Source organism: Dipodomys merriami, unplaced genomic scaffold, assembly GCF_024711535.1.
Source record: "Dipodomys merriami isolate MVZ:Mamm:240054 unplaced genomic scaffold, mDipMer1.0.p SCAF_1, whole genome shotgun sequence".
Classification (NCBI taxonomy): Eukaryota; Metazoa; Chordata; class Mammalia; order Rodentia; family Heteromyidae; genus Dipodomys; species Dipodomys merriami.
In genome coordinates, this window is record NW_027202270.1 from 24,039,981 (window position 1) to 24,052,332 (window position 12,352).

The 12,352-nt window shown below is 39.7% G+C and overlaps 1 protein-coding gene across 1 annotated transcript in view; it reads left to right on the top strand.

Moving 5' to 3' along the window:
- Positions 1 to 270: 270 nt before the first annotated feature.
- Acadl (acyl-CoA dehydrogenase long chain) overlaps positions 271 to 12,352 on the top strand; it is a 37,606-nt gene continuing 25,524 nt past the window's right edge. Inside the window, exons 1-4 of the mRNA XM_070017843.1 lie at positions 271 to 354; positions 5,799 to 5,954; positions 7,920 to 8,057; positions 11,275 to 11,439. Coding sequence (XP_069873944.1) covers positions 278 to 354; positions 5,799 to 5,954; positions 7,920 to 8,057; positions 11,275 to 11,439 — 536 coding nt within the window. The 5' untranslated portion in view covers positions 271 to 277. The remainder of the gene's footprint in view (positions 355 to 5,798; positions 5,955 to 7,919; positions 8,058 to 11,274; positions 11,440 to 12,352) is intronic.

Sequence of the window (12,352 nt, forward strand, 5' to 3'; positions counted from 1 at the left end):
AGGTAACTTTGTTACTTCTTGGAGTCCCGCGAGAAGCCGGGGAGGGTCTCGCGAGAAGTTGGGGGTGCCGAGCCCAAGGGGCCTCCCGGGCTCTCGGCCCCGGAAGTGGGCGCGCCCGGCGTTGGCCCCGGGGAGGCTGGGGGAGGTGTTTTCGGACTTGGGGGCGGTCCCGCGGCGGGTCCGCCCACCCAGCCTTGTCCGTCCCGCGGGCGAGGAGACGCCCCGGAGCGTCCGAGTCGCGTCCTCGGCCTTGCCGCGTCCCCCGTGCCGTCCCGCCATGGCCGCGCGCCTTCTCCGTGGGTCCCTGCGAGTCCTGGGCGGGCGCTGTGCGCGCCGCGCGCCGCCCGCCGCGAGGTGAGTGCGGGCCTGGGCTGCCGGGCCGGGCCCGGCCGTGGGGCGGCGGGGGCGAGGTGGCCTCCGTGCCCCGACCCCGGCCAGAGCTGGGTCCCCGCCACCCACCGTGGTGACCAGGCCGGGAGATGCGGTCAGGCCCGCGCCCGTCGCGTGTCAACGCCTTTGGCGCTGGGAAACGGGGTGTCAGCCGTGTCGCCCCCACCCCGGGCCGACCCCCGGGAAGGCGCAGTGCCCCTCGGGTCCCGGGGCCGGGCATTGGGTCCTGGAGCCGGGCATTGGGTCCTGGGGCCGGGCATTGGGTCCTGGGGCCGGGCACTGGGTCCTGAGCCCGTCCCTCCCCCCCCCCCCCCGCCCCCGGGAGCCCACTTTCGGAAGTTTGGTTCCAAGACAAGGGCGCGGCTGCGTCCGCGCTCCGGTGACCTTTAGCCTAGTTAGTGGACTTGGCACACTACTGACACCTGGTTCTCAACCTGGAAACTGGACTTCGCCCGTGGCCACGCGGAACGGAAGCATCCAAGACAAATAATCCGGACACGAAAGATTAGGGCCTAGGCTCTGCCAGTGAAATTAGCGTTAGATTTACGATCAGGATCCTTCAAGTAATTAAGTGTGAAGGGATTAAAGGGGAGAGCTAAGTGGCTCAGAGACGTTTGTAACAAGATCAAAGGCTCCGATGCCATCTGATGTACTGAGCCCATTCACTGGATAAGCAAACTGAAAACATCTATTATGATTCGTTATTAGAGGGGGTGGCCTAACTCATAAAGTAGCCAATTACCACATTGTTGTGAAGTATAAAGTACTAATAGAGCTGTAAGACAATGCTTACACTTGTGGAGGCCTGGAACAGCTTTGGTTAAGGAGACCTTAAATTGCCAGGCTTCTCTGCTGTTTTCCCCAGAACTTTAGAAGACAATGCTCTTCTAACTTACTGGCATCACGACTCCTTTGTGCTCTAAGACGGTCTTTGGGAAAAGATCAGTTATTTTGGTTGAAGTATGGGAAGAAAACTTATGCTCACAAAGGGAATACAGGAAAAGGGAAGACGTGAGGGACTTTCTAAATGGGTTACTGGCTACAGTTCTATTATAAACAGCTTAAACTTTTACGTGCTTACAAATCATTGAAGATCTTGTTTTATTTCTGATTCTCATTCAGCAGATCCGGAGTGAGGCCTGAGATTATGTGTTAAAAGAATATGCTAGTGGAGATTTTCTTTTTAAAATGTAAATGAGGCCTTCAAAGTAATTAGAACCTAGCTTGTGAGTTGAGTGGTTTGTTGAGGGAAGAGGCTGGCCGATTTATTTAGTACCGATGTCTTACTCTGTACTGCCAGGCCCTAAGGTTAGAAAAATCATTTTGAAACTCAGTAAGAGAAGTATGCTTATCTGCACCTTGTCTGCTGCCTACACCTGTCTGCCTTTATTGACAATTTTGAATGGCCTGTAAATGATAGGTATAAATGTCCCTTGGCAGAAAAAGCTTCCCCGCCTCTGCTAGAGAAAGAAAAGAAATGTGCCATCAAACTTGTTTCCAAGTGGTTTAATTTTTTTTTTCTTCTGCATATTCTTTCAACTATCTTTGATCTCGAAGTCTTTACACTTTCACTATTCTTTTACTTTCCCATGCCTTAATGTATTTTACTTAAAAACTTTCCGGATATGTCTCTATAATATGCAATAAATAATATTTAAATCCCGGCAGGCTTGCCTGCAAATTCTGGTTCTGTTACTTACTCATTTGATAAATGACTCACTCTCTTAAGAAAACTAATTTCATAGTCTCAGCATTTTTTTTTCTTGCCTATACTGGGGTTTAATTCAGGGTGCTTGTGCTTACAGATCATGCTGTCAGCCTTTTTTGTCTATTGTGGGGCTTGAACTACAAGCCTGGACCCTACCCCTGAGCTCTTCAGCTCAAGGTGAGCACTCTACCACTTGAGCCACAGAGCCACGGTTTTCTGGTGGTTAATTGGAGATAAGAGTCTCATGGACTTTCCCGCCTAGGCTGGCTTTGAACTGTGATCCTCAGATCTCAGCCTCCTGAGTAGCTAGGATTATAGGCCTAAGCCATTGATGACCAGCCAGTCTTGCTTTTTGTTGGTTATTTTAGACAGAGGCTTGTAGACTTTTCTGCTTGACTTCAAACTAATATCCTCAGACTCTTGAGTAGTTAGACAGGCCTGAGCCATCAGTGCCAAAGTTCACTATATTCTAGTTATAGGGATACAGTGAATATAGGGATACAGTAAAGATCAGTGTGACTGATCTTTTACATACTTTGCATGTCCTGGTCTTATTATATGTGACCTCATGTATACTATTCTTACAACCATACTTGGCCTTTATGTTTTCTAGAACACCACACATAGCATTTAGACTTGTAGCATTTTCTCTAGGCATTCTTTCATCCTATAATTTTTTTTATTGCAGAAATAAACTTGAGTAACCCTTTGACCTTCAAGTATTTGCATATATTTCTCCACTCTGGTTTTACCTGCCTTGATTGCAATATTTTTACTACAGCTTTGGTTCCTGGCTCACCCCAAGAACTATTTGTCATCTTCTGACATACTACATAATTTGCTTATTTATGGTGTTCATGAGTTAGTGTTATGTGATCTCTTTTGAGTAGAATGCAAGCATGAGAACAAGGGTTTTGGATCTAACTTATATCTCAAGTTAGTAGATCAGTGCTTGTCACAGAACAAACAGCCAGTGAAATCATGTTAACAAAATGAATGAATGAATGAGCAACATAAAATGATGACACAGTAGTAACCAGGAAAATGCATGAAGATTGAAGGCCAACTAATGTATAAAAAGTGTAATACTAAATGTTTTTCACAGCTCATGTTTACCACCTAAAAGGCATCTTGGGCTGGGCATGTAGCTCAGCACTAGAACTCTTGGCTAATATATGTGTGGTTTGATCCCTAGGGTTGGGGTGTAGGAAGGCATCTCTGTTATATGAAGCTGTAAAACTAAAACAAAATGGCACTAAATGAATTTATATTAGTCAGTTTGGGCTGTCTGAGTGAAGTACTGTACTAGATGGCTAATACAACAAAAGCTTAATTCTTACCTTTCTAGAAACTGAGAAATCTAAGATTAAGATGCTACCCAACCAAATTCCTCATAAGGTGTAGACCTGGTGTAGACACTGCATCCTTCTCACTGCGTCTTCAAATGGCCTATTCTTTTTTTTTTTTTTGGGGGGGGGGTCCAGTCGTGGGGCCTGAACTCTGAGCCTGGGCTCTGTCCCTCAGCTCTTCAGCTCAAGGCTAGCGCTCTACCACTTGAGCCACAGCACTACTTCAGGCTTTTTTCTCTTTGCTTATGTGCTGAGGAATCGAACCCAGGGTCTCAGGCATGCAAGGCAAGTGCTCTACCACTGAGCCACCTTCCCAGCCCAATCAAATGGCCTATTCTTGAAGGAAAGAATCAATTCCTTATTTATGGGACCCTCAGCCTTATCAGATTATGACTCATCCTTTGACCTGTTTAACCTTGGTTACCTCCCCAAATCCATCTCTAAATTCAGTCCCACTAAAGGTTAGGCCTTCAGATTACGAATGTTAGTGGAATGTAATTTAGTCCAAAGCATTGAGCAAAGAGAAAAGAAGCCAAAGTACAGAAGTAAAAAGGTTACGTGTCAACAAACAAAAATATTTAATAATAGTACATTAAACTAAATTAGACCTTAGAAACACATTTTAATGTGTAGTTTGATTACATGAAATATGTCTTTTCTAGACAAGACTTTAAAAGAAAAGAAAATCAGCAGAATCTAGGAGAGAGAAACCAAATCAGAAGTTAATGTAAAACAGAAAAGGATTTAAATATATGATTATTTTAGGGACACAGCAGTAAAAAGCCAGGACTAGTTTACTAAATTTTCAGCAGTACCAGAAGGCCTAATACATCAGTCATGTCTTTGTATCCTGCTAGAAGGAGCTATCGTAGCTATGAAAGGGAAGAACTATGTGACCACTGCTGCAGCCAGATGCTTCCGATCCAGACCTAAATAGTGACCAGGGACTTTCAGAGGTCTTTTCTGTGGGTGATTGGCTGTACTTTGACCTGGCAGGACCCATCACTAGTGTCCAGATAGTTGCTTGGTATATCAAGTTCCAGAAGAACCTATGTAAGTGGAAGGAAGGTTGACAGATCAAACTTTTTATCCCTATCAGAATGGTGTTCAATTTCTTGTCTGTAAAAGTGATTTGGCCCTACAAGAGGCAATTGTTGCTGGGCTGAACATGAAAACCTTTAAGCCAAGTCTTTGATCTGCTCTCTAGAACTCATGGTCTTCCATGATGACCAACATCTTGTCAGTGGATCTGTTGCAAACCACTGTACAGATGGGATTTGGGATTTGCTTGAATCTATCATCCAAGTCATAGGAGTCATTGTGCACATCATTGAAAATGGACAAGATTTTTTTCCCAGGACATTGAATATCTGAGTGGACTAATTACTTCCAGAACTCATGACAAATTACACAGAATTCCAGATACTCACATACAGTGAGACCAAAAGAGGATAGTCTTAAAAGCGAATCACAAAGGTGCACCTGTTCACATATATACAAAATAATACACATACTGAAACGAACTCCAAAGATATGGAAACAAAGGCCTTTTATTTCTTAATTTGTTTTTTCATTTGCGAATGACTGTATTTTTTGCCTTACATAGGTGTATTCACATGCACATCTAGGGGAGTGTGCGGGGAGGGCACAGAATCAAAGGGAAAACAATGAAAAAGTGCAGCAGTGCAGCACACCAACTGTACAGGCCATCCAGGAAAGTGAACTATGCACTCTGGGTGGAGAGGGGAGGGAGGTAATAGGTTAGAAGGAGGGAACAAATGATACTATGCAATAGAAAATATACTTATTCCCTGATGTAGGTAAAAGTTACCCTGCTGTATATCACCTTTAAAACATCAATAAAGTAATTTAGAAAAAAAAGTTCTTTTAGATGTGACTTTGAAAATGTGCAATGGATATGTCCCTCCAGGGGGACCTTAGGAAAAAGAAAGCTGAAGAACTTTAAACAAAGGAAGTATAAAACAGTCTCTGTAGAACAGCAGGAGCATTGGTGGCAGGAGCATTAACAGGGAGTAGAGAAAACACTACGTTTATACCCACACTGGCAATGTAATGTGGCAGTGTATCATTTGTGTGATTCTGGATATGCTAATTTTGAAGCTTTTGCACTATTTTAACTATTCTATGTGACATGAAAACTTAGCAGTATTGTTTTGTTGTACTGTTTGAATTTTTCATAATTGAATTCATGTATCTTGTGACAGGCCTGTAGTTATGTCTGGTCATTATCCTTCTTAAGAATTTAGAAGTGGAAAAAAAAAGAATTTAGAAGTGGAGACTACATGAATGATAAATTGCTTAATGATTAATTTTTAATGAATATTTTTAAGATGTTCTCATTCTGGAGGAGAAGACCGTCTAGAAACATCTTCTGCTAAAAAATTAACAGACATAGGAATTAGAAGAATATTTTCTTCAGAACATGATATTTTCCGAGAAAGTGTAAGGAAGTTCTTTCAGGAAGAAGTGATTCCTTATCACTCAGAGTAAGTAACATATTTTCACCTAATATACAAAAAATTCCTGAATACTGTTTGTTGTACATAAAAAGTAGTGTTTTGTGCTTTAATAATAATTTTTACTTCATAATGTTCTTAAGTTCCAGGATTCTTCATTTAAGTCATACCTTATTTATTTATTTACTTATTTATTGTGGTGCTAAGTCTCAAGCCAGAGCTTCCCTTATCCTAGGCATTTACCCTTCTCCACACTTTATCCTCAGCCCTGTTCATATCTGTTTAAATGAATGAACTTTAAAATTTTTTAAATTAACTTTATTTTTTGAGATTGGGTTTCTTTGTTTCCTTTTTTCTTTTGTTCTGGCCCTCAGGCTTGAACTCAGGGCCTGGACACTGAGCTTAAAATTTTGCTCAAGGCTAATGCTTGAGCCACAGGCTCCTTTCCAGCTATTTCTAGTTAATTGTTAATGAGTCTCATAGCTTTTCCTATCCAGGCTGGCTTTGAACTGTGGTTCTCAGATCTCAGGCTCCTGAGTAGCTAGGATTACAGGTGTGAGCCACTGGTGTCTGGATGCACAATGATTTTTAGATGTTGTTTAAAATAAGCTTCCTGAGCCATATTAGTAGCTTATAACATACCTATGATCCTAGATACTTAGGAAACTGAGATCTGGGGATTGTGGTTTGAAGCTATCCTGGGCAGAAAAGTCCATGAAACTCCAGTTAACCAACAAAAAAGCCAGAAGTGGAGGTGTGGGTCAAGTGGTAGAGCACCATCCTTGAGTGAAAAAGTCAAGGAAGAGTGTGAGGGCTGACTTTAAGCCCCACTACTGCCCCCCCCAATTAAAGAATACAGTAGAATAATCAAATAAGCTTACAGTAAGTTTTTAATGAATAGTTTTTGGCTAGAATGCCAAATTAGCTAGACTATAAGGAGAATTGTAGTATAATTTCTTCTAGGAGAAAGTTTATTTCTTCACTACTTTTAAATTTTGGTTGAATGAGGTCTTGATGTAAAAATAAGTTTATTTCTAAACTCTTTCCTACTTGGTATCTTCAAATACCTTATGTCTTAACTATATATAATGTTTCAAAAGTAAGAAATTGCAGATTTGTTCACTATCACTTAACTAGCCACCTGTTTCTTCATTTCACCATTTCCATTTTCAAAGGAAAGCTGGAATTGGGATATAGCTTAAGAATAGAGTACTTATTTAGCATTCTTGCACTAGGTTTTCCTTCCTACTGTAAAGTAGAATGGTAGTGAAGAAGACAACTGAGTTGTCACAATGAGAAATTCATTTGACAGATGCACGCTGCAAGGTGTTTTTACTGTCCTGCTGTTGTTATTTAAATTTACTGAGACTACTTTGCACTTTGTTGGCTTTGGTATGCTTTTTCTGTGAGCTTAGCTTTTAAGTAAATACATAGACTTTACAAAGACATGGGCAAATTTCTAAGACCACATGTCACAACTAAACTTATGCTAAGTGAAACACCATGTCATCAACAAATACCAATGACTATTGATGAATATTAATATTCGTATCAAATAATATGAATATTAATAATACTAAACACCAGGCATCTGTTGCTTATGCATATAATCCTACCTACTGAGGAAGCTGAGATCTGAGTATCACAGTTTGAAGCTAGCCAGGACAGGAAAGTCTGAGACTCTTGTGTTTAATTAACCAGCAAAAAGCTCAAAGCCGGGCTGTGGGTCAGGTGGTAGACTACCATCCTTGAGAACAAAAGCTCAGGGACAGCACTCTGTCCTTGAGTTCAAAGGACAAAAAGTAGCAAACAGGAATGAAAAGAAGGAGAAATGACAGCGAAATCAGGTGGAAGTGGAAGGTTTGGCCAGTCAGTGTCTGAGTTACCATAAATGAAGGAGGCATTCCTACACAGAATCATTTGTAAATTCAAACTGTGGCCATTAAAATAATTTGAAAGAACTTTGCTTTATTTTTATACATTTATTATTTGCAGGTGGGAGAAAGCTGGAGAAGTGAGTAGAGAGCTTTGGGAAAAAGCTGGAAAGCAAGGACTGCTGGGTATCAACATTGCAGAGAAACATGGTGGTATTGGTGGTGACTTGTTCTCTACAGCTCTTACTTGGGAGGAGCAGTAAGTATGAAAACATTTGAACTTGAATCTGTTTTATAAATTCACCTTTGTGAAATAATAATAAAAATGTTTACTTATATTCTTGGAATATTGAAAATTCAATGCAAAATGTGACAGATTATATTACTCATATACTCTTGGATATTTTTTGGATGTAAGAAGATAAAATCCTATTGAAGTTCTTGAGATAGATACTGTTGAAAATTAATGAGATAGCTGGGCACTGGTGGCTCACTCCTATAATCCTAACTACTCAGGAGGCTGAGATCTGAGGAGAGTAGCTCAAAGTTAGCCTGGACTGTAAAGTCCCTAAGAGACTCTTATCTCTACTTAACCACCAGAAAATTGGAAGTGGCACTGTGTGGCTCAAAGTGTCGTAGAGTGCTAGCCGTGAGAAGAAAAAACTCAGGGATAAGGCTTAAGCCCTGATTTTAAGACCCACTACTGACCAATAGAAAAAAAAAATGAGATAGTTTTTTGGGGGCTGGTTTATATGTTTTCCCTCCTTTAATAAAATATTTGAAACAACATCAGAATGGAAAAATAAGAATAAACGATCATTTCAGTTAAAGTGAGCAAGATTTGAAGTAATAATTCATCAAAAAAGCAGTGCATGGGCTGGGAAAGTGGCTCAGTAGTAGAGCGCTTGCCTGGCATGCCTGAGGCCCTGGGTTCGATTCCTCAGCACCACATAAGCAAAAAGAAAAAAGCTGGAAGTGGCGCTGTGGCTCAAGTGGTAGAGCACTAGCCTTGAGCTGAAGAACTGAGGGACAGCGCCCTGGCCCAGAGTTCAGGCCCCACAACTGGACCCCCCCCCCCAAAAAAAAGCAGCGCAGTTTTTGAAAATGAAAAATGTTCATCCTAGCTGGGTACTGGTAGTTTATGCCTATAATCCTAGCTTCTCAGGAGACTGAGATCTGAGGATCACAGTTCAAAGTTCATGAGACTTCTATCTCCAGTTAACCACCAAGTCAAAGTAGAGCTGTGGCTCAAATGATACAGTACCGGCCTTGATGCACAAAACTTCAAGAACAGTACCCAGGCTCTGAGGCCTCAGGACTGGCACACACACTCACAAACATACACACAAATGTTCATAGTACAAAGCAAAGTCAATTAGCCTAGAGGTATCATTTTACATATGTACAATTTCAGTGAGAAGATATATCTTAAATACCTAGTGTTGCTACAGTTGTTGTAGTATATTCATATACTGCTGGTGGCAATATAAGGGAAATATATATGAAAAATTAAAATATTCCTGCTCTTTCCTTAGTATGTCATTTTGGAGATTTTATCTTGACAAAATAAAATAGGAAAAATAGAAGCTATGTTTATATTGCCACACTAGAAATTACTGTTAGATCATAATCTCCCAAATTTCAAAGCAATCTAAATGTCCAGTGGTGAGTGAATTTATTATAAGTGTATTATGGAACATATACTAAACAATTGGAATATTTTGCAGCTACTTTTATTTCACAGTGGGGATTGAACTCAGTCTTGAGCTTGTAGGCAGTTAAAGGCAGCCATGCCTTTAACCATTATCTTTTTAAGATTATAATTAATAAAGGTATAAAATGAAGATAGGTAAGAAGAAAATAGCAAAGTGAAAAACTCACAGTTTGGCTGCATTTATAATAGAATCTATCCAAGATGTTGTTTGCTAAAATGAAAATATGTTAGAGTAATAGAATTATGGGTGATCAATATTTTAATTCCTAATTCATTAAGCATTTATTGAGCTTATAGAGCACAGCAAATATGTTAGAACAAGCAATTAAAAGACTAGCAAAAACAGGGAGAAGATCTTAACTAGCCATACAACAGACAAGGGTCTCATATCTAAAATATACCTGGAACTCAAAAAATTAAATCCTCCAACAACAAATACTCAAAGAAACAACTGCTGATAAATAAGTGGGCTAAAGACTTAAAGAGAAACTTCTCTGAAGAGGAAAGAAGGATAGCCAATAGACACATGAAAAAATGCTCAACCTCTCTAGCCATAAAAGAAATGCAAATCAAAACAACATTGAGATACCACCTCACCCCAGTTAGAATGGCTATAATCAAGAACTCTAATAACAACAGATGCTGGAGGGGATGTAGACAGAAGGGAACTTTACTACATTGTTGATGGGAGTGTAAACTTGTTCAACCACTTTGGAAAGTAGTATGGAGGTTCCTCAAAAGACTCCACATAGAGCTGCCCTATGACCCAGCAATCCAACTTTTGGGCATTTACCCAAATGATCACAAACAAGACCATACTAAAGCTACCAGCACAGCTTGTTTATTTTAGCATTATTTACCATAGCTAAGATATGGAACCAATGCAGATGCCCCTCAGTAGATGAATGGATCAAGAAAATGTGGTATATATACACAATGGAATTCTATGCCTCCATCAGAAAGAATGACATTGCCCCATTTGTTAGGAAATGGAAAGACTTGGAAAAAATTATATTAAGTGAAATAAGCCAGGCACAAAGAAACATAGGTCCCATGGTTTCCCTTATTTGCAATAACTAGTATGTGTCTGAGACAAATAGAAACTGTCAGACAAGTTGATATTGGGCGAAATGAACCCCAAGATAAGGATTCAAATGTTTTTTTCTTTGTTGCGATTGTTTCCAATATATTTATAAGATGATTTCTTTGTTGCTTTGTGTGTACCTCCCCCAGGGCATAAGCCCTGCTTTCACTGTATTTGATGTTGATATAATTTGTGGAGGGGAAGGGAAAAAACAAACTGTTTAAATAGGATTACAGGTGGACCCATTACAACAATGAGGTGTACAAGACGTTATGTCAAAAAATGAACTTTACAACTTTGGTGGGGTGGGGGGTAGGAGGTGGTAGGCGTGTGGGGGGTGGGGGTGGAGAGGGGAAGCGATGATATGGGGAAATAAAGGAAGAGGCAACAATGCTTGATAAGAAATGTACTCACTATCTTGCCCATGTAATTGTAACCCCTCTGTATGCTATTTTCACAATTAAAAAAAAAAAGACTAGCAAAAACAAGGTGGGAAAGTATTCAGGAAGGTCATAGATTTATGAGGACATAGACTTTTACCACACAATAGGATAAGATCTTTTATACTTTGTTGTTATATTATTTTATATGTCATTGTTATTATTATAGTTACTTTTATTGAAAAATTAAAACTATTTTGTGCTGTTAACTATTTTACATTTTCTGCTTCGTTTTTAGAGCATATTCAAATTGTACAGGCCCAGGTTTCAGTCTTCATTCGGATATTGTCATGCCCTATATTGCAAACTATGGCTCAAAAGAACAGATTGAACGCTTCATTCCCCGGATGACTGAGGGCAAATGTATTGGGGCCATAGCAATGACAGAACCTGGAGCTGGAAGGTAAAGTCAGTGTTCTTTGGTTTTGATCTCTTGGAATCAGTGCCCTAGTAGATGATACCTTTTCAAGTATGTTCATTGTTTCTCATTACCTCTGTGTTCTGCACATAGATTCAACTTCAAATCTCAAATATTTAGAAAAACTAGTCACATCAGCATCAAATACATACATTTTTTTCTTGTCATTTCCTCAACAATAGAGTATAGTAACTGTTTATATGACATTTACATTTTCTTGGGTGTTTTAAATGCTAGAGATTATTTAAAATATGCAGGAAGATGTGCATAAATTATATGCAAGTACTACATTGTTGTGTATAGGACTTAAGCATCTATAAATTTTGATATTTTCAAGGGTGCTGCAACCAATCCTCTTTTGATCCTTGGGGATGACTGAATTTTATAAAAGATTAAGCTAGATATATGACAAAAGTGAACATAGCATTAATCATAGCCTCATATAACTTAAAATTTCAATGGGAAAAGACATTTGTGTACAAAAAAGTCATTTTAATATATGCGTTTGCAGCATCAACAAAATGTTACATAAATGAAAGTATATCTGTTGACTCTTCAGTGCAATAAGTTTCATCTTATTTTTTTATTATTTTAATTTTATTGTCAAAGTGATGTATAGAGGGGATACAGTTACATAAGTAAGGTAATCAGTGTAATGTATTTTAAATGTGAGGTGATCTTCACCTGAATGTTGAGCAGGCTGTTAAAATATGTTTCTGGATCTTTGAAGACTGAAAGAATATTTCAGAAGTAAGAGAATGCTAAGAAATGATGAGAAATTATGGTGAAAAGATGAAAATTATGAGGGAAATAACAGAGAAGATGGAACATTTTTTTTTCTTCAATTAGACTGGGTTGGCACTGTGTATTTCTTTGTTTGGGCTGTATAGAAAAGGTT